The 22,853-nt window shown below is 49.6% G+C and overlaps 1 protein-coding gene across 1 annotated transcript in view; it reads right to left on the minus strand.

The window, feature by feature from the left end:
- Positions 1 to 22,853, minus strand: part of LOC147725915 (uncharacterized) — a 276,388-nt gene that overhangs the window by 211,223 nt on the left and 42,312 nt on the right. Inside the window, exon 2 of the mRNA XM_086962832.1 lies at positions 19,750 to 19,836. Within this exon, the coding sequence (XP_086818958.1) occupies positions 19,750 to 19,836 (87 nt within the window). The remainder of the gene's footprint in view (positions 1 to 19,749; positions 19,837 to 22,853) is intronic.

The raw sequence follows: 22,853 nt of genomic DNA on the forward strand, positions 1-22,853 counted from the left end.
GTAACTACTTACCAGGTTCAAAAGTTCAGGCTCATCATTAGTAGCCATTTCCTGTAGTGGTTCCTGAGGGGCCCCTCCAGAGTTCAGTTGCCAGTTGAAACTATTATGTGACCCTGCTCTGAACCTCAGAATAGTTACACATATGCCACAAAGGTCCTGAATTACAGCTAAGGGAGACAAGCAGGAGCCAGGCTGGAAGTTAAAATCCATTAATCAGCCCCTAATTCATTATTGTCAGTTGGGGCAGGGCAGGTGTTGTAACTAATTTTGCAACAATGAAAGCACTTAGCAAGTGCAAAAGATCACTAATCAGGGCGCACTAAGGAAGCAGGTGCCAGCTAAAAAAATATTCTGTGACACATTAATCAGCCCCAAATTAATTCAGGTCACTTGAGGCAGGGAAGGTGTGCTTTGCTTTGCCGAAAATAATGTACACTGGACAACCAGAGGGTGTGGTGATGAAACAGAGGGTGGCATGGGTGGGCCAGAGGGTGGCATGAGTAGTCAGAGAGTGGCAGTGGTGACAGAGAGTGGCAGTGATGAAGAAGAGTGTCCCAAACAGGCTGGACACGTAGAAACAACAAGTTCGCGAAACTTGCGACCCGACAGGTAAGTTCGCAATTTGCGAAAGTGTAAAAAACCCTCGCGAACTGGCAGAAACACGGGCGAACACAAAAAAAAAAAAATCCGCAAATTCGCGGGAATTCGCGGATTTTGCGGATTGCGAATCCGCAAATCCGCAAAATTCGCGAACGCGAGATCCGCAAAATTCGCTCATGCTTAGTGGCAGTGCCCTTCCATTTCTGGTGCTTTCAGCGATTTTAAGTTCTTCTTCGAGTTTCTTGTTGCTCAAATGGATGCAATTTCTGCTATTTATATGTTACTCATGTCTTCATTGCTTGCTTTTGCTTGCGAGAAAGTGTCACTCATAGTTGTTGAAATGTCACTCATTACACTGAAATTATGAAAACGTCACTCACAGCAATCTGAAACCTTGGCAGCATGCCCGTGATGGACACGGCGGCAATCCTGTCAAGTATCTTCATAAATAGTTAATCACATGTCATGAAATGATTCAGACTGCTCTTAGCTCGTGGCTGTGAGTGCAGCTCGGCAGCGCTAGGCAGCTACAATGTTCAATCCTTGCGCTGGCTCCAGGCTGGCGCTGCAATTTCCTGCTGCGCAGTGGCTTAAGTTTGACCCACAGTTGCTGCCATTAAATTACGTTGGTGGGGGCCCTTGCCGTCACCTCCGGAGGAAGAGGAAGTAGTGACACTGAGGCAGAAGCGGCCACGACGGGGGACTCAAATCGAGTCCAGACATGCCAATAGACCCGATTCAGGCAGGAGACTAACGATTTATCAAGCCAAAAATGGCTTTATTTCAGCTGTCTCCCGCCTGAAATTGCATTTTCTACAATAGACGTCAATGGGGAATTTTCAGTCTCCCGATTTTTTACTTTAAATCTCCCACATCCCTGTCCTAAAATGTTGGCATGTATGCGAGTCAGGGAGTCTTCGCCGTGGCGTGCTGCACAGCACTTTAAAAGATGTGCCAGTCCGACCATCTGGGAATTCAATGATAACGAGCATTGCTACAGAGTAGCCAGCGTTACATCGTGACGGTATTTAACACGACTCAATATATCTCGATTCGGCCACGCTCGTATTTGCACGTTTTGGGTGAGTTAATATTGAAGAGCATTAATGAAAGAAAACCTTCTTCGTAGGCCCGGCATATTTAAACAATCAGAGAGACTCGATCAGAATAATTGGTTAAGTGAATTAGAATTACAACCCCCAAAATGCACTTCAATTTTAATTAGGAGCCAAAAAATGTGCAAACTAACTTGTGTGCGTTTTTCAAACAATTTAATTTAAATATTTTACATTCCTGTTATTATTTTCATGATGCAATACGTTATTAATTGAACTACATATAAAGCAGTTTGCTTTACAACGGATAATAAATGTTTCTCCTCGATGTGCTTATTCACTTTTCTAACCTGTTTTCGTCATTATGTGGAACTCCAGTTCTCTCAGGCTTTGTCTTTCTTCTTTTGGTCTTCTGTTGATATGCGTTGGGCTTGTTCTGTCGAGCAGAGCTGAGTTGGGCTCTTTTTGGGCTCTTATTTGGTCCAACTTGGGCTGCAAAGTTTTCTTTGCTCTGCTGCGCCTCCGCAACGTGTTTTCAATTGCAAATGAAGAGCGGTAAACTGGAGAGATGGAGAGCGTAAAAGTGTGTAAAGTAGGTCGGCAATAATGATTGACAGCTAGTAGGTGCTTATCCGTTTCTTTTATTAACTTAATTGGCTGTATCTCGAGGAGCGCCGGCTGGCGCTGCCGTCTCGTCTTTCTCTCGGTGCGCTAATGGCAATCGCGTGCACCGCCGCCAACATGGCCGCCGCACGTCACGTCCTAACGTGACGTGCTTCAACTAGAGCGTACTCTACATATCTCACCCTTTTAATGAACAATAAGCAAACACTTACAACCCATTGTCTAATTCAAAGTCTCTAAATCTGGAAGGTCTCACCACCTGCCTTCCGCTTCTGGTAACCCGGGTGGGGTTCTCCTGAGTCCCATGATTTTGCATATCAGTTCCTTCCGTTTCTTCACTTGCCGTTCCACCTTCATTCATGCCTCTCTCTGTCCAGTCTCTCTCTGCTCCTTGACTCTCGCTCACTCTTTCCCCTTCTCGCACCGTCTCTGTACTTACTCCATCACCTTGTTCACTTACGCCTTGTCCTGCTTCGACATTTGGATCATCCATCTCTTCCCATGTCCTTCCAGGTTGTTTCCAGCTCAATATCTTGTTGCACCTGGCCATGCGGTCCTGGGACCACACGTTCCCATCACTTAACAGTGCTGCTCGCTCATACACTTCTTTGACTTGCATGGGACTGCTATATTTACTGTCTCCTTTCTTCTGCAGGGTGGCAAGTTTTACTCTAACCCACTCACCCTTCTCCAGACCTGTTTCTTTCACGTTCCTTTGTTTGTTGTAATGGTTGGTGTAGATGGTTTGTGCCCTTTCCAAATTGGCTCGTACCACTGCGGGAGACCATTCACTTGTGATGACCTTTTCCTTCCAGATCCTGTTATCATGCGTGAAGGGTTCACGTCCTCTCAATATTTGGAAGGGGCTGTACCCCGTACTGGTGGGCGTTATTCTGTAGGCCCACACCATGTTCTCTAGTGCTTTCTCCCAGTCTTTGTTGCTGGAGATGGCGTCTTGTATGGCTCCCATCACTACCCTGTTTAACCGCTCCACTAAGCCGTTCCCAGCGGGATGGTAGATCGTGGTGTGTTTGATGATGATGCCATTCCTTAGCATGAATTGGTTCCATCTCTCCGACGTGAACTGTGGGCCATTGTCGCTTAAAATGGATTTGGGGATTCCTTCCCTTGTGAAAGTTTCGGACAGGAACTTCAAGATATTCTCAGTGTCCATGGACTCGTCCACCTTCAACTCCGGCCACTTAGAGTATCGATCTATTAGGACGCACACGTACTTCTGCGTGCCCTGGTCGTCTAGCACAGGTCCCAAGATGTCTATGGACAGCTCTTCCCACGGATTGGAGGGAGAACCGAACTTTCCGAGAGCTGGACGCAGGGGTTTTAAGATTTTGTCAGCTCCTTGGCATTGTGGGCACTCCCTAACATGCCTCTCCGCTCTTAGGTCCATCCCTGGCCACCAATAATTTTGTTTCGATCTGGCCTTGAGTTTTCCAATGCCTAAATGACCTTCATGTAGCAAGTCCAATAGCTTGGTGATGAGGTTCCTTGGGGGGATCACCTTGTCTCCTCTGTAAATGAATATCCCCTTGTCTCCTACTGACAGTTCTTCCCTCACTTCGTAATATGGCCTAAGGTCCATTTTTACGTTTCTCTTGTCTGGCCATCCTTGCACAATGTGCGTCTTCACTTCCTTTATGTCGGTGTCCTCCTCATATGCCTCAGTCCATTCTTGTTGGCTGATTAATTTCTCCTGGTCTTCATCGAGAGCCACCAACTCCCCTTTGCCTGCAGGATCTTCCTCTCCGGGCTCCATGGCAGCTGATCTACTCAGGTAGTCCGCTACTCGGTTCTGGTTCCCAGGGATGTACTCCACATCATACCTGAACTCGAGCAACTTTAAGGACATTTTGGATATCCTGGGTGTGGCGCTGGCATGTCCGCTCGATGTTAGTACTTTTACCAACGGCTTGTGGTCTGTTTTGAGTAGAAATCGGGTACCCCAAAGGAATTGCCGGAACCTCGCCATGGCCCACACCACCGCCAGCATCTCCTTCTCGATCACGCTGTATTTGCTTTCGGTATCTGTCAATGCCCTGGATGCAAAGCTGATTGTCTCCATGTCCCCTCTTCCTCGGTCTTGCATGAGCACAGCGCCCAGACCCTTGCCGCTGGCGTCGGTCGTGAGCACGGTGGTGCCCTGTGGATCGTAACCCTTGAGCGGTATGGCTCCTATGACATCCCTTTTAATGGTTTCGAACTCTGCTTGGGCTTCCGGTGTCCACTGGAACGCAGTGCTCTCCCTGGTCAGCAACCTCATGTTGTGGGTCTTTGAGGCAAAGTGTACCACGAACTTACTATAGTACTCCGCCATTCCCAAGAACGCCCTGACTTCTTCTTTGTTCTTGGGGGACGGTGCTTCAGCGATGGCCTTTACGTTCTCCGCCTTTGGTGTGACGCCCTGTTGTCCGATTTCGTGGCCTAGGTACGTCACCGATTGCAGGCCCAACCAGCACTTTGTCCACTCCGCTGTAAGGCCCTTGTTCTCCAATGTTTGTAGCACTTTTTCTAACTTCCGTCACACCCCATCACCAGGATGTCATCCTGGAAGTACTGGACGCCCTTGCAGTCTCTGAACAGTTGGTACATCATTTTCTGAAAGACTGCAGCTGCCGAGGCCAGCCCGAACGGCATGCGACAGAACTGGTAGCACCCGAACGGGGGGATGAAGGATGTGAGGCTTTTGCTGTCCGGATGCAGTGCTATTTGGTGGTAGGCCGAGGTCAAGTCAATAGTGGAGTACCACCTTACTCCTCTGGTCTTGGCCAACATCTCCTCGATTCTGGGGAGGGGAAATTTCTCCACTACAATGTTTTTATTCAGTTCTCTCAGGTCCACACAGAGCCTGACCTTCCCATTGGGCTTCATTACGACCACTAAGGGCGCCAGCCATTCAGCGCAGGTGATTGGTTCTATTATATCCTTCCTCTCCAATTCTTGGAGTTCCATCTGGACTGCCTCTCTCACCGCAATTGGTACATTTCTCACTTTGTGGGCTACTGGGATGGCTCCTTCCTTGAGCACAATCTTGTGTTGGAATTTCTCCATTCTCCCCACTGTGCCTCCAAACACCTTTGGGTAGTTCTCCTTCCATTTGTTCATATCCGGCCATTCCTCCTGCTCTGTGAGTAGTATTTGCTCCTTCCCTCCTGGATCTAGTTTTATTCCCAGGTCGCCCTGGTCTAGCCATCCTAGGACGGAGGGTCCTTTCTCTGCAATGTATAGTTTGCACCAAGCTGTTCGGCCTCTAAACTCGAACAACAGGCGTCGGAATCCCACCATGGGAATGCGGTCGCCATTGTAGGTGACCGGCCGAATGTCTAGTTTCTCCAATTCTGGGCCCAACTTGGGTTGGAACTCTACTTCCCATACTGCCCGTTGTACAATGGTAAATGGAGATCCCGTGTCTGCCACCACTGTGATGGTGATCCCGCCCATGGACATGTCTAGGACAGGTTTGGTTGACCTCTTCCCATCCACGCTCAGTACCTGGTCGTATATGCATAAGACGGTGACCACCTCTTCTTCTGTGACTTCCTCCAGATCTTCTTCACCTTGGTCGACATATTTCACCACTCCCTTTTGCTGTTTCTTCCGACACACTTTCTCATAGTGGCCTATGATGCCACAGTGTAGGCATTTGGCCCGGAACGCCGGACATCTTCTATCATGTGCTTCATGGGACCAACTTCCGCAGCTGTAGTACGTTTTCTTGCTCTCATTGCTCGCCTGCTTCCCTTGCCATCTGTTGGTTCCTTTGGTCCCTGGGTGCTTGCCTCTCTGGTCTTTGCGGTGTACCTCTTCTTGTATTCTGTTCACCATGGTTGGGGTGGCCACATCTTTCTTGGTTGCGTCTGCGCACCTCCGTGCGAGTTCTGCCCTCTTCACGATGACCAACACGTCTTTGAGTGTGGTGTCGCCGCTTGCCCACAGCTTGTCTTGTACATTTGCGCTCGTGGTGTGCATCACAATCTGATCTTTGATGAACTCGTCTTCCCACAGTGCGTATTTACACGTGGCCGCCAGCTTCCTCAGGGCCGCTACATATTCTTCAATAGTTTCTCCAGCCCTTTGTTTCCTTTGCTGGAAATTAAATCTGTCCACTGATACGCAGATGGTGGGATGATAACGTTCATCCAGGTCTTCCACTGCATGCGCATACACATCGTCGTCGGTGTCTTCTCTCTTTTTGGGCACCAGACTCTTGTAGATTCTGAGTCCCTCCGGACCCAGATTTAGCAACAGAATGCGTTTCTTTCTTTGGGGGGTGAATTTTTCTTCATTTTCGTCCTCCAGGACCCCTATGAAATTATCTATGTATTCTTTCCAGTCCTCCCACTTCATCAGTGGTTCTCCGGGTTTCGGTAGGAATTGTACCGGTGCTATTGCATACCCCGCCGGTGTGCTCATTTTCACCTCCCTGGCGCCTGATATGTTGGTGTCCTTGCCGGTGGGGCTGCCTAGGGTGCTGTCCTTGAACCCTGTGCTCTTTTCTCTCTGGGGACTCTTGGTGTTGGTCCCCCCTTCCTCCTCTTTAGTAGCCAGCGCTGTTCCTACCTGGCGTAGTATAACAGGAATGTCACGTGCTTATTCTGGCTGCTGCGGGGTATCTGTGCCGCCACTCTGACCTCTTCGCTGCCTCCGTGGGTGGCTGTGGCTCTGCCACGCTCCTCGAGTCTGCCGTGCCTTGAGTGTGTCCTGCTGTGTCCCTGTGGGCCGTCGCGTTGGCTGGGTTGTGCAGGGTCGCTGCGCCGTGTCCCAGGTCTGGCTTGGGCCTGTTGGCTGCTTCCCTTGCTGCTGCCCACGTGGGTCCGTTTTTTTTTTCTTTTCTATAGTTGTGGTCCTGGCTGGTCACATCCCGACCTCGTCGCCACTGTAAAGTAGGTCGGCAATAATGATTGACAGCTAGTAGGTGCTTAACCGTTTCTTTTATTAACTTAATTGGCCAACATGGCCGCCGCACGTCACGTCCTAACGTGACGTGCTTTAACTAGAGCGTACTCTACAAAGTGGAAAACATTTCTGTACCAGAAATGCTAAGGTTCGGGATTGGCAGGGAAGTGATCACAGTGAAAGCCCGCACTGCGTAGGTAACTCTTCTGTCTCGTGCCCCTAAAGACCACTGGAACAGAGTCAGCTTCGTGGAATGTGCCTTCTGATTCGTCATTGTCAGCGTTCTTTCTTTTTCCCTACAGCTCTGAACTGGCATATAATAAAATTCTAAAACCTTCCAGTTACTAAAAACGGGGTGACTCGCCTTCCCTGCAGACGATCATGGCCACTCGTGCAAAACAATGACGGACTGCTACTGTACATTTCTCAATAAAGGCCAGAGCCAACTTGGCTTTGTAGATCGCTTATCAGGCCTTGTAAAAGTGTGCCCTGGCAGGAAGCCGTTTTTTAATATCATTACCATTACCATGAGAAAGAGTCGTGGCGTTCTCCGCTTCCTCTCGCCACTCAGATCCCTCCAGTCTACCCCCCCCCCCTCTCTCAAACCCCAGCTTGCCTCTTTCTTGAATTTCACTTCGAGTCCCCGAACACTTGCTCCTCTCCCAGACGGATTAATTGCTGGGGCCTCAACTTTCCCTTCCTATTCCCCCACCTAGGAAAATGCTCTGTTGTGGGGGACTGACTATACCGTGTCCTTGGGTTTGTACTCGTAAACCTGCATCATCTGCATTTCGGAGAGGCGAGAATGCAACTTTGGGGAGCAGATAACGCTATTAGGAATGAAGGAACACTGACAGAAAACAATCAAAATGTAGTCAGCCGAGTAGTTATTTCAAAGCGAAGATACATAGAAATAGAGCAGACGTCTTATAAATTAAGTGTACAGCTGTGCCAAACAAAATGTTTACAGGGTAAAACTGTAGTGAGCGTGTTAACCTGCACGTCACGTGGCTATGTGACGTGCGGTGACGTAGGGAAGCGGCGTGCGCAGCGAAGCATTAGCGCGTGAGCTGGCTGGAGAGAAGACATGCTTAGCGCTCCTTGTACGATACTACTTGAATAAATAGAGTAAACCTGAAGCATGCCTCTGAGAGTTATTGGGGGAAGAAAGTGCATCATTACAGTGGCGACGAAGGTGGGATCAGCGACCCACGACCCCCACGACGCCGACTACGTGAAGAACGGAGGAACGGAGCAGAGTCGCGGAGCGGAGAGCAAGGAGGGCCCGAGGGAACGTGCAGCGACCACACCCTGACCGGGCACCACAAGGAGCGCAACGCAGTCGACAGCACGTGGAACCGAACACTGCAGGTGTGCGGCGAGCAACCTGTTGGGAACTGCATCACAAACCAAAGCAGGAAACCAGTTACGATCTAGGCCCACAGGTACCGCACTGGCTACCCCACCTGAGCGGGAAGGGGCTGAAAGGAGCAGCCCTCCACTCTTACTCAGCGAGGAGGAACGAAACGGCGCGCCGGGGAGCCCGAGAAGCCAGGAAGGTGCGCCACCCACATCCAAGGGCGAGAAGATGAGCGCACAAGCGGGGTTTGCGATAGCACCTGTCCAGTTCCTTCCCAGACCCGGGGAACCCCTTATGAAATGGGAGGACTGGAAGGAGTACATAGATAACTTCATAGAAGTACTGGAGGACGAGAGTGAGGAGAAATTCAAGCCACCGAGAAAGAAACGTATCCTACTCCTCAACCTGGGCCCGGAAGGCCTGAGGATCTACAAAAGCTTGGTTCCTAAGAAGAGAGAGACGGATGATGACGACGTGTACGCACACGCAATGGAAGACCTGGAGGAACACTTCAAACCATCGGTGTGTGTCTCAGTGGACCGGTTTAACTTCCAACAAAGGAAACAACGACCAGGAGAAACCGTGGAAGAGTATGTGGCGGCGTTGAGGAAACTGGCTGCCTCATGCAAGTACGCCAACTGGGAAAGTGAATTCATAAAAGACCAAGTGGTGATGCACACCACGTGCACGAACGTACAGGACAAGCTATGGGCAGCGGGAGACACCTCACTCAAGGACGTACTGGTGATAGTCAAGAGGGCCGAACTGGCGCGAAGGTGTGCGGCGGCCACGAAGAAAGAGAGTGTGCCCAGCGGGGTAGTGAATAAGGTAGACAACGAAGAGCACCACAAGGAACATCAAGTGCGGAAACCACCAGAAAAAGGCCCGAGCAAAGGACAAGGCAACCCAGGCCCCTCCGGCAAACCCACCGGAAGTAATAAACGGTCTTGCTACAGGTGCGGAAGTTGGGCGCACGAGGCGCACGACCGGAAGTGCCCCGCGCTTCGCGCCAAATGCTTGTTTTGTGGAATTGTCGGCCATTTTGAAAAAGTGTGCAGGAAGAAAGCCTCCAAAAACGCAGTGAGGTACGTCGATCAAGAAGCGGAAGAACCAGACGAGGTGGCCGAAGAAGAGGTGGTCACGGTCCTCTGCATCTACGACGAGATCTTGAGCGTGGATGACCGCACTCGTGGAAAGGACGGAAGGAGAACGATGAAACCGGTAATGGACATGATGATAGGAGGCGTGGAAATCCAAGTGGTGGCAGACACAGGATCACCATACACCATAATTCCGAGAAGCGTATGGGAGGAGAAATTTGCCCCGCAACTGGGCCCTGAATTGGACAGGCTGGACATACGCCCCGTTACATACAATGGAGACCGGATCCCCATGGCGGGATGCAGGAAGTTGAACTTTGAGTTCAGGGGCAGGTCGGCCAAGTGCAAGCTGTACGTCTCCGAGAAAGGCCCATCGGTCCTGGGGTGGCTCGACCAAGGAGACTTGGGGATCAGGTTGGATCCAGGGGGCAAGGAGCAAATACTGCTGATGGAGCAAGAAGATGGGCTGGACACGGCCAGATGGAAGAAGGAGTTCCCAACAGTCTTTGGGGGCACAGTAGGAAGGCTTGACAAGTTTGCGCACAAAATCATACTCAGAGAGGGCACAACACCGGTGGCCCACAAGGTGAGAAATATCCCGATGGCCGTGAGGGACGATGTAAAGGAGGAACTACGGCAACTGGAGAAAAGAGGGATCATTGAGCCGATTACTTGCGCAGAATGGTTGGCGCCGTTGGTGGTGGTGAAGAAACCCAATGGGAAGGTCCGCCTATGCGTGGACCTGCGTGAATTGAACAAAAACATAGTGTTAGAGAAGTTCCCCCTTCCCCGGATAGAAGAGATGTTGGCCAGCACGAGGGGCGTTCAATGGTACTCCACCATAGACTTAACGTCGGCTTATCACCAGATTGCATTACACCCGGAGAGCCGCAGATTGACCTCGTTCATAACCCCCTTCGGGTGCTATCAATTCCGCTGCATGCCGTTTGGGCTAGCCTCGGCGGCTGCGGTATTTCAGAAACTCATGCACCAGTTGTTCAAGGACATTCAATGGGTCCAATACTTCCAGGACGATATATTGGTGATGGGTCGCGACAGAGCTGACCATGACAAGAAACTGGATGTGGTATTGGAAATCCTGGAAAGGAAAGGCCTCATGGCAGAGTGGGCTAAGTGCCGCATAGGAATGGAGAAGGTGACGTACTTGGGCCATGAGATAAGCGCACGAGGAGTAACCCCCAAAAGGGAAAATGTGAAAGCGATCTGCGACGCACCCCCACCGGCCAGCAAGGAGGAAGTCCGATCCTTCCTGGGGATGGCAGAATACTATGGGAAGTTCATAGAACACTTTGCCTCCAAGACCCACCATATGAGACTGCTGACCAGAGAGAACAGCGAATTCCGGTGGTCGGAAGAAGCCCAGCAAGAATTCGAGAAGGTGAAAAGAGAGGTGGCAGGGGCTGTCCCACTACAAGGATTCGACCCCCAAGGAAATACAATACTGACAACGGATGCCAGCGACAAAGGACTGGGTGCAGTCCTCATGCAAGACCGAGGCCAAGGGAGAGTGGAAACCATATGCTTTGCGTCCCGCACCCTGAACGACACTGAAAAAAAGTACAGTGTGATCGAAAAAGAAATGTTGGCGGTGGTGTGGGCCATGTCACGGTTCAGGCAATTTCTGTGGGGCACCAGGTTCCGGTTGAGGACGGACCACAAGCCACTACTCAAGGTACTCACATCCAGTGGGCATGCTGACGCAACGCCGAGGATTTCAAAAATGTCACTCAAATTAATGGAGTTTCGATACGACGTGGAGCACATCCCAGGGAGTAAGAACAAAATGGCTGATTACCTGAGCAGGGCGGCAGCAATGGAGCCCAGCACAGAACGCAGTGAAGCGGCGGAAGAATGGGTCGCACTTACTGAAGACCTGGAAGTGATCATAAGCAAGCAGGAATGGAAACTAGCGTATGAAGAAGACCCTGTCCTGGAAGAAGTGAAAGCCCATATAGTGAAGGGGTGGCCAAACAAAAACAAGACAGGGCGAGGCCTCATTCCATATTTCGAAGTTAAAGAGGAACTATCAATCGATGACCAAGGCATCTTCGTATACAGAGGAGAGAGAGTCATACCTCCAGCAAGGATGATTCCCAGGCTGCTGGAGATGTTACACGAAGGTCATCTGGGAGCGGGGAAGTTGAAACTAAGGGCCAAGCAGAATTATTGGTGGCCGGGGATGGACATAAGAGCGGAAAGACACGTGAGAGAATGCCCGAGGTGCCAGGGCGCGGATAAAACACTCAAACCGTTGCGTCCAGCCTTAGGAAAATTTGATCCCCCGAAGAATCCATGGGAGGAACTGTCCATAGACATTTTGGGTCCAATATTAAATGCCCAGGGAATACAGAAGTACATCTGCGTAATGGTAGATAGATATTCCAAATGGCCAGAATTGAGGATTGAAGAAACCATGGACACGGAGAGGATAGTGAGCTTCATGGCTGAAACTTTTGTGAGAGAGGGCATCCCAAAATGTGTCCTCAGTGACAATGGGCCCCAATTCCGTTCTGAGAAATGGTCCCAGTTCATGCAGAGAAATGGTATCACGGCAAAACACACATCCATATACCATCCCGCAGGTAATGGCCTGGTGGAACGTTTCAATAGAGTAGTGATGGGTTTGATACAGGCAGCGATCTCAGATAACAAAGACTGGGAAGCAGAGATCTGGCACATGGTTTGGGCATACAGAATAACACCCACGAGCACTGGCTATAGTCCCTTCCAGATCCTCAGAGGTCGTGAGCCTTTCACTCAGGACAACAGAATATGGAAGGAAAGAGTCATCAAGAGCGAGTGGTCACCGGCGGTGGTGCAGGCCAATCTGGAGAGAGCCCAAGCGGTGTACACCAAACACTACGATGCGCGGAGGAATGTGAAAGACACTGTTTTAGAAAAAGGTGAATGGGTGAGAGTAAGACTGGCCACATTGCAGAAGAAGGGAGAAAGCAAGTACAGCAAGCCACTACAGGTAGTGGAAGTCAGAGGCAGAGCAGCTTTGTTGAGCGATGGCAATGTGTGGTCGCAGGACCGCATGGCTAGATACAACAGAATACTCTGCTGGAGAGGCAACAGAAGTGATGGAGATGGTGAGAACGGCAGCGATGACCCCAATGAGTATGGGGGAGAGGATTTGGACATTGGTGAGACAAGGCAAGAGGACCAAGAAACGAGTGGGGAGCAGATAATTGAAGAGGATAGAAACAGGAGTGAGCCTAGTGCGGCTGCGCTAGGAAGTGGTAACGATAATGCAGCGACAACTGCCACGTCCCCGGTAAGAGTGACGAGAAGGGGCAGGGCGGTGGTTCAGCCAGCGAGGTTCAGAGACTATGACATGAGCCAGGACTTGTACATATGAGTTGTTGGGAAAAAAGGGAGATATGTAGTGAGCGTGTTAACGTGCACGTCACGTGGCTACGTGACGTGCGGTGACGTAGGGAAGCGGCGTGCGCAGCGAGGCATTAGCGCGTGAGCTGGCTGGAGAGAAGACATGCTTAGCGCTCCTTGTACGATACTACTTGAATAAATAGAGTAAACCTGAAGCTTGCCTCTGAGAGTTATTGGGGGAAGAAAGTGCATCATTACAAAAACGACAACACATCTTAAACATGCACAACTGCCAAACAAAATGAATTCTTGGTAAAAAGACAACACAACTTAAACAGCGATAAACATTTCTGTATTACATATCATCTGCATTATGTTTTATTTCAATACGTTGCCTTGCGTTTGGCATCGATCCAACAACACAGATAACAAGATGCACGACTCTAGGAGAAATTCGCATTGCCCCAGAGACCCGAGGTGAGTGGCAGGGGTTTTATACAGTGGGAGTGGGTGAAGAGAGACGCTATGGTGTTGAGGCCTGCTATGAGATCGGAAAAGAAAGGCCACAAGCCGCCATTCATATTCAAACTCAAAGACAAGGATCTATTCGACTCTTTCACTTCTGCAAATGGGGACAAAAATTCAGGGGCACATTAAAGCTGGGGCGTCTTGCCTCTGAGTACTTTAGGGGTCATATTTGTGACAAACATCATCTGCCATTGAAATGCGGGTCCGGGGTGACATTGCCACTAGAATGCACTGGGCTTGGAGGTTCGGGGAAGAAAAATGTAATTCATTTTTAGAAAAAACGAGACTAAAGCGAGTCAGACACTCCAGTTTTGTGTCAGCTGAAGTAATTCTTGTGCTGCATAAGTTGCATAGATGGAGGAAGAGAGACACTGAGATAGTAAAGAGAGTGGAGAGAAAGAAAAGCATGGACAGAGGAGAGAAAGGCAAGAGGAAGGAGGGGGAAGACGGAGGAAGAAAGAAGAGAAGGCAGGAAAAAAAAGGAGAGAGAAGGTGGACTTGTGACCCTAAGAGACCAGATGTAACAAGCATTTGCAATGCAATAGGTCTCGCATTAGGTAAGTTTGAGCTATTGGTCTTGTAAATGACAACTTTTTTATTTATGTGTTTGTTTTGAAAATAGCGAAATTAATAGCTTTGTCATTTACAATCTCTCACAAAAACAGGAGCCTAGGGGGAAACAGAGACAGGCCGCCCCCCACTCAAAAATCTCTCTAACAACAATGGCCTGCTCCTGAACAGCTCGACGGCTAAACACAGTAAAAAGGTTTTTTGTTCATGAGGTAGAGAGAATATCTGACTTCTACCCCCAGTGTTACACTACGTTGTAATTTTCAATCTGGCAGTGATGCCAAGGTGTATGTTTGTGTATCGGTGTCACCCACCACTACATATATATCCTCCCTTCCATACGTGAAAAAAGGGGAGGGGAGGTTGACAGTGCCTCACGGAAGCAACACCAAGGGGAGGACTGTATCAGACTGGTACTCGCCTGATTCCTCACTTCTCATCATCGGCTACTGTCAACCTTAAAGAAAATGGGAGAAACAAACATAAAGACAGTGCATACAAGACCAACAACCGTGAGGTGTTGTGAGTGCTGAAAACCCAATGTGATATTGCTGTGCCCAAATGAGTGAAAAAACAAAATATCACTATAAAAAGAGTAAAACTAACTGGCAACTCATAGCTTTATTCTGTGCTGTTAGCTCACTCTGATTAAAAGTCAACCGACATGTTTCATCACTTTACTTTCAGTGATTTCTTCAGGGTTTTGTTGGTGGGTCAGCGTTTAGCATGCACCTTTCAGAATCTTCCCTTATTGTACCAGGTGGCCTGCTGTAATGAGCCTACCCGGCCCCCGTGGAAGACTGCGTCACGAGTATCGTTCCCTGTCTGTGTACTGGGACGCTTTGAACCGCCAAACGGTCGGTATCGCGTAGGTGTGCTGGTGTGCTGGTGTGGTCTCGGCTCACCCCTCGTGACAATGCCAAATACTTCTAACTGTTGCAAATGTGACACCTATAGCATTTGTAATGCAACATGTTTTGTATTTACGTCACTTGATGTATTGATATTACAAAGAACAATGGCTTTTAATTTTTTTAAATACTTAATACTTTAAAAAAGTTATTGTAATTTATAATGGCAATAGCTTAAACTTTTGTAAATAACTTTTGGGAAGATTATGTTCAGTGTATTTTATTGTGATGAAAATCCAAGAACAGAAGTGAAATATTAACATCTTTTTGTGACATTTGTAATGAAGCTTGAAACATTGAGAGAACATATTTGAACCAGTTGTTGTTGAATGGTTGCACAGATTGATGCTCTGGTGGCGCTGAGTGATGTTGTGGTGGCGATGAGTGATGCTGTGGCGTTCAGTGATGCTGTGGTAGCGCATAGTGATGTTGTGGTGCCCCTGAGTGATGCTGTGGTGGTGCGATAGATAGACAGAGGGAGGGCGATAGATAGACAGAGGGAGGGCGATAGATAGACAGAGGGAGGGCGATAGATAGACAGAGGGAGGGCGATAGATAGACAGAGGGAGGGCGATAGATAGACAGAGGGAGGGCGTTAGATAGTCAGAGGGATTGCGTTAGATAGACAGAGGAAGGGCGTTCGATAGACAGAGGGAGGGCGTTAGATAGACAGAGGGAGTGCGTTAGATAGACAGAGGGAGGGCGATAGATGGACAGAGGGAGGGCGATAGATGGACAGAGGGAGGGCGATAGATGGACAGAGGGAGGGCGATAGATGGACAGAGGGAGGGCGATAGATGGACAGAGGGAGGGCGATAGATAGATAGAGTGAGGGCGATAGATAGATAGCTAGCTAGAGGGCAATAGATAGAGGGTGATAGAGTGAGGGCAATAGATAGATAGCTAGATAGATAGAATGAGGGCGATAGAGTGAGGGCGATAGAGTGAGGGCGATAGAGTGAGGGCGATAGAGTGAGGGCGATAGAGTGAGGGCAATAGAGGGAGGGCAATAGAGGGAGGGCGATAGAGTGAGGGCGATAGAGGGAGGGCGAGAGATAGAGTAAGTGAGGGCGAGAGATAGAGTGAGTGAGGGCGAGAGATAGAGTGAGTGAGGCCTAGAGATAGATGGAGTGAGGCCGATAGATAGATGGAGTGAGGCCGATAGATAGATGGAGTGAGGCCGATAGATAGATGGAGTGAGGCCGATAGATAGAGTGAGTGAGGGCGAGAGATAGAGTGACTGAGGGCGAGAGATAGAGTGAGTGAGGGCGAGAGAGAGAGTGAGTGAGGGCGAGAGATAGAGTGAGTGAGGGCGAGAGATAGATGGAGTGAGGGCGAGAGATAGATGGAGTGAGGGCGAGAGATAGATGGAGTGAGGCCGATAGATAGATGGAGTGAGGCCGATAGATAGATGGAGTGAGGCCGATAGATAGATGAAGTGAGGCCGATAGATAGATGGAGTGAGGCCGATAGATAGATGGAGTGAGGCCGATAGATAGATGGAGTGAGGACGATAGATAGATAGTTAGATGTAGTGAGGCCGATAGATAGATAGTTAGATGAAGTGAGGCCGATAGATAGATAGTTAGATGGAGTGAGGCCGATAGATAGATAGTTAGATGGAGTGAGGCCGATAGATAGATAATTAGATGGAGTGACGCCGATAGATAGATAGTTAGATGGAGTGAGGCCGATAGATAGATAGTTAGATGGAGTGAGGCCGATAGATAGATAGTTAGATGGAGTGAGGCTGATAGATAAATAGTTAGATGGAGTGAGGCCGATAGATAGATAGTTAGATGGAGTGAGGCCGATAGATAGTTAGATGGAGTGAGGCCGATAGATAGATAGTTAGGTGGAGTGAGGCCGATAGATAGATAGTTAGATAGAGTGAGGGCAGTAGATAGAGTGACGGCAGTAGATAGAGTGAGGGCAGTAGATAGAGTGAGGGCGATAGATAGAGTGAGGGCGATAGATAGAGTGAGGGCGATAGATAGAGTGAGGGCGATAGATAGGGTGAGGGCGATAGATAGGGTGAGGGCGATAGATATATAGGGTGAGGGCGATAGATAGATAGGGTGAGGGCGATAGATAGTGAGGCCGATAGATAGTTAGATGGAGTGAGGCCAATAGATAGATAGTTAGATAGAGTGAGGGCAGTAGATAGAGTGAGGGCAGTAGATAGAGTGAGGGCAGTAGATAGAGTGAGGGCGATAGATAGAGTGAGGGCGATAGATAGAGTGAGGCCGATAGATAGAGTGAGGCCGATAGATAGAGTGAGGCCGATAGATAGATAGTTAGATGGAGTGAGGCCGATAGATAGATAGTTAGATGGAGTGAGGCCGATAGATAGATAGTTAGATGGAGTGAGGCCGATAGATAGATAGTTAGATGGAGTGAGGGCGATAGATAGATACTTAGATGGAGTGAGGCCGATAGATAGATAGTTAGATGGAGTGAGGCCGATAGATAGATAGAGTGAGGGCAGTAGATAGATAGAGTGAGGGCGATAAATAGATAGATTGGAGGGTGGAGTTTGAGGCTGGAGGGTGGAGTTTGAGGTTGGAGGGTGGAGTTTGAGGGTGGAGCTTGAGGGCGGAGTTTGAGGGTGGAGTTTGAAGGTGGAGGGTGGTGTTGGAGGGTGTAGTTGGAGTTGGTGGGTGTAGGGTGGAGTTTGAGGGTGGAGGGTGGAGTTTGAGGGTGGAGTTGGAGGGTGGAGTTTGAGGGTGGAGGGGCTAGTTGGAGGGTGGAGTCTGAGTTGGAGGTGGAGTTTGAGGATGGAGGGTGGAGTTTGAGGGTGGAGTTGGAGGGTGGAGTCAGAGGGTGGCGGGTGGAGTTTGAGGTTGGAGTTTGTGGGTGGAGTCGGAGTTGTTGGGTGGAGTTGGAGGGTGGAGTTGGAGGGTGGAGTTGGAGGGTGGAGTTGGTGGGTGGAGTTGGAGGGTGGAGTTGGAGGGTGGAGTTGGAGTTGGAGGGTGGAGTTGGAGGGTGGAGTGGGAGTTAGTGGGGGGAGTTGGAGGGTGGAGTTGGAGGGTGGAGTTGGAGTCAACCACAGCGCGGCACGGTGGTGACATAGGTGGAGCAGGAAACGGCCTCCAGAGGTTCCTGGGCCGCTAGCGGTGCTTCTAACGGCGATCTTGATGCACTCTCACACGGCGGTGAAGTTGGGGGCAATTTCACACACTGTAAGAACCTCGGGCCAGCAGTGGTGATCTTATCAGGTACAGCGCTTTCCCTCCAACGCTTCCCAGTTCCATAGATGCAGACTCCACCCTCCGCGCACGTGGGCCTGCGTGTGTGTGCCTCATATCATCTCGGTCATGGGACCGACGGACACCTGGTCGGGGGTCCCAACCGGCCCATTAAGATACAACCGAACACTGTTCGGTCGCATTCCTACATTTTACAATGGGAGCATGCAATCCATCTGTACACCGTCCGGAATGCATGCTCCCGTTGTAAAATGTACGAATGCGACTGAACAGTGTTCGGTTGCATCGTAATAGGGCAGTCAGGACTGCCGACCCATGACAGGGTGCGGGGATCAACTACCCCCTCGGCTTTTGCCCGGAGGCTACACACCCAAGAGGGCCCTGCTGGGGGCCCCCAAATATGAGTTACAACAGCCTTTCTGTGTCGGAAAGGCTGGCACGGAAAGGCTGCCGATACCTGACATCGTAATCCCAAGGGCGGAAAGAGCCGCTATGTGATTACTGGCACATTCCGACTGGCTGATGGGCTCTCCGAGCCCGTCGGAAGCCAGCCGCAATGACCGGTCAGATTCCTTCCCATGCACCCCACCATGCAACCCCCTGCGCGACCCCCACCATGCAACCCCCTGCGCGACCCCCACCATGCAACCCCCTGCGCCCACCCACCATGCGCCCCCCCACCATGCACCCCCCCATGCACCCAACCCCGCTTGTGACCGTCCCCGCAACCCCGCGCACGATCGCCCCCCCTGCGACCCCAATACATTGTCATAGTAGCATTCAGTTAGTATTCAGATATTGCTCACAAAGAATACCACTAGTCTTCAAACAGTGGTCACAATCAATGAGACTAGCCTTCATTTTGCTTTTGAAAAAATAGCACAAGAGCTGCAAATAAACCCTAAAAGAATACTACTAAGCTTCAAATACTATTCTTCTAGAATACTACCAGTCTTCTTTTAGCAATCGATTGAAGTGTTCATTATGTATTTGAAGGGTAGTTGAGTAGAACTAGTATTCCCTCATTAGTATATTTCGGCTTGTGGGCATACTACTTAGTCTTCATGCTTACTAAATGAATACTATATTTAAATAGTAAATGAATACCGCTTTAACCACTGGAATCACACTAAATGAAGATCTTCCATTTTGGTGAGGGTAATGCTATTTTGGTTCATGTACATTAAGCCATTATTTAATCTGTTTACAGTCATACCAGCCTGGCATACAGAGCTCTGCATTCGTTACTGAATCATTTGTTGGGAACAAATTACTTCAAAACGTGCTTGCTGTTTTTCTTCCTCTTTCCCAACCAGAAAACGTATTTATTTTTCTTACAAATAAAACATATTTTTGTTTTTCAAGCTTTGTGGTGAACCTCGGATAATATATTTATAATGCCAACAAGTAACATGGGCTGAACTGGACTCCCTGCTGCTTTCTGTACTCTTTCCACAGCCGCCCAATCCACAAGCACTTCACAATTCACATGCTTTCAAAATACTGATCAGTAACAGTAAGGACGTTTACCATTGCTCCTATCCACGGAGTCAGGTCGAGCATCCCTTCCTGGGACCCGGATATTGGCGTAGGTGACGTCCCCATGGTCGAGCGCCTCTGAAAGGTAGGAAGAAAGTGAAAGTGAGAAGGAGGCGCATGCGCATGTCTGTCTCTTTCACATCGTCACTTCATGGTGGGCTTTCTGTCTGCCATAGGACTCTCCATAGCTCCCAAGTATTAAGTGTTCTTATGTGTGGCTTTCACATGCTTTCAGTGTTCCTATGTGTGACACTTGGACGCCATATGTGTGACACTTTGAGTGACACGTTATCCCTGAAAGGGATGAAGTGTAGAATAAAGCATGATGTCCACGGAAAAGGATACATCTCAGAAGTGACTCCCTTTTGTGACATTTGATGATATGGACTATGCTTCACAGAAGCCACAACACACATGCCCTTGATGCAATGTCACAATCTACTTTCTTTTTCTAACATAATCATCAGTAATCCAACATTAAAGAGACAGATAAGAGGGTAGGGCTCAGCAGTTCAGTCAGTCTGGGTGTTCCAGCACTAACACAGACACGCCTGCCAACTTATTCATATGATATCACATAACTGAAATTAGAAGAGATGTGTCTTCAAGAGTTCCTGAAGGCGGTTTCTGATGGATTCAACCTAAGGTTGGAAGGGAGATTAATCCATAGCTTGGGGACCAGATGAACAAAGGATTGTCCACCACATCTGGCCTTTCTGACCTTGGGTACTGTCAGCCACTTTAATTTTCCAGACCATAAAGACCTCCAAGGAATTTAGGGAATAAGAAGTTGAAGAATGTAGGAAGGTCCCCATCAGATGGGTCAAACACAGAGTTTAGAAAGAATCAGACACCATGGCGGCTAAGGCTGGGGCAGCTGAAGGGTGTTTTGGAAGTCTATGGACAGTTTGCGCAGCAGCGGTCTGGACGGCCTGCGTCATTTCATAACATACTTGGGACTTCCCAAAAAGCGGGGGTTTCCATAGTCGAAATGACAGTTGATCAATCCCTGTATGACAACTCTTCTCGATGTTGATGGGAGCAGAGAGGTTTTAATGCATGGGCAAAGTGGGCTCTGGCCCAGGGCCCCAGCCTTTCAGTGGGCCCCCTGACAGAGTCAGCTTTGTTCTCCAGAGTTTTGCCCCAATGACCTTGAATATTTCTTAAACAGATTGTTTAAACTACTGTTTTCCTTTAATTAGTTTTTTATGTACCTGATGTGTGAGAGTCTCCTACAGCCATTTTGCATTTTGTTGTTTCATGCAATATGCATAAAAAAGTTTCTTTTAGATCAAAATAAGGCCTAACATATAAGAAATACGAGGGCATCACAGAGATAATTTGCAGTAATGTTGGTGAGCTACTGCTGTGTTACAATATTGAAAACACCTATGACTATCCCTGAATATTAGATGTAAACACATTTAGGGCCTTATTTATGAGAAGTGATGCATCGCTGTGTGAAAACAGGGATGCGTCTCTTCTTAGTGCCCCCTCCTTGCGACAAGATGGATGCATCATATTTACCTTATGACGCATCATGTCGCAAGGATTAACAGATACGTCAGTATTTCTGATGTATCTGTAGGTGCCAAAGTGATGCATTCCTGGAGTGTGTCTGAAAATAGACGCAACTCCAGCAATGTGTCCTTTCCCATGGGGAAGCCCCATGTGAAAGGGCCTGCATCAGTCTTACGCCTGCTGTGAGGCAGGCATAATAAATTGACGCATTTGTGTCCTAGAAGTGGCGCACTGAGTTCTCATAGATTCCAATGCACCACTTCTACGAGGCTCTTTGCAGGGGAACACCCACCCTGCATACATTATACCTGGTGCATTATACCTGGGCTGAGAAGCGCCGGAGCAGCGTTCATTAGTTGAACTGAGAGCAACTCCTCGAACCAGCGACTTCTGAAAAGAAATAAAAAAGAGCTTTCAGTCAGCTAGAGAGGGCGCCAGAGAGCAGAACCAGAGAGACGGACTGCCGACCAGAGTGGAGCAGAGCGGAGTAGGAGCGGAGCGGGAGGTTAGCCTCAACACCACGACCGACCGAAAGAACCCCCGCCTGCCCGCCGGCCCATCGGGCCCCTGCAACGTGACCAGTAGGCAGTCCAAGTAAGCGGTACTAACCCGCTCCTGCAGCGACTATCAAAACTGAGACCAAGTAGTTGGGTCTCAAGCGCACGGAGCAGAGAGGAGAGGAGCGGAGCGGAGCGGACCAGGCGGCTCGAAGGCTACTCCGTGTCCGAAAGTAACCCCGCCTGTCCGCCAACCCACTGGGCTCCCGCAGCGCGATCTGAAGCGCAGCCGGCATCCCAAGCGAAGGTAACAACCCGCAATCAGCCGACAACACCCAAGGCGAGACCGAGCATCCGGGTCTCTACAGTGGGAAACGCAGTGCGGCGGCGGCCCTAGTGGCGAACGCGGCCTGTACAGTGAAAGGCCTGCCGTCGACCGGCGGAGCGGAGGAGACCGGGGGACGGACCGAGGCAGACCGGAGTGGGAGGAGAGGACCAGAGACGGCGCTCCAAAGTGCAAGCGGCGCACCAGCACTGAAGTGGCTTGAGGTGTCTGTGTGGAGCCCCGGGAACTGGTGGTCTCTGAGGAAGGAGACGGCCAGCTTGAGTGGAGGCCTCCGGCAGTGGGACGGTGAGAGGGGCGCCTGGGTTTCGGGGAAGGGGGTGGTGGTGATTTGAGCGGTCAGTGCTGCCATTCCCCGCCCCAGTGACCCCCCTCAAAGCGCCCTGCGCCTCCGAAGAGTGTACACTCAGCCATTTGTCTTGCGCCTAGAGGGATTTTGGCGCCTCTTCACAGCCCACAATTCGCCAGGTAACACGTGGGGTAGCCCAAAATAACTACCCCCCGGGAAGGCGGAACAACTGCTGCCCCAGGATAAGGAAATGGCTTTCAAGAAATTGAGGTCGCGCACCATTTTTATGAAATGAATGGGAACTGAAGAGGCAATTAGGAAGTCCTCCAATAAAGCGGTGAAAAGTGGACGGATAACAAGGACTCCTGCAATAACTAATTATTTTTCCACACTTACCACCAAAGACCAAATAGAAAGTCAACCGCAAAACGAAGGAATAAAACCT

This window comes from Lissotriton vulgaris, chromosome 3_1 (assembly GCF_964263255.1).
Source record: "Lissotriton vulgaris chromosome 3_1, aLisVul1.2, whole genome shotgun sequence".
Taxonomy (NCBI): Eukaryota; Metazoa; Chordata; class Amphibia; order Caudata; family Salamandridae; genus Lissotriton; species Lissotriton vulgaris.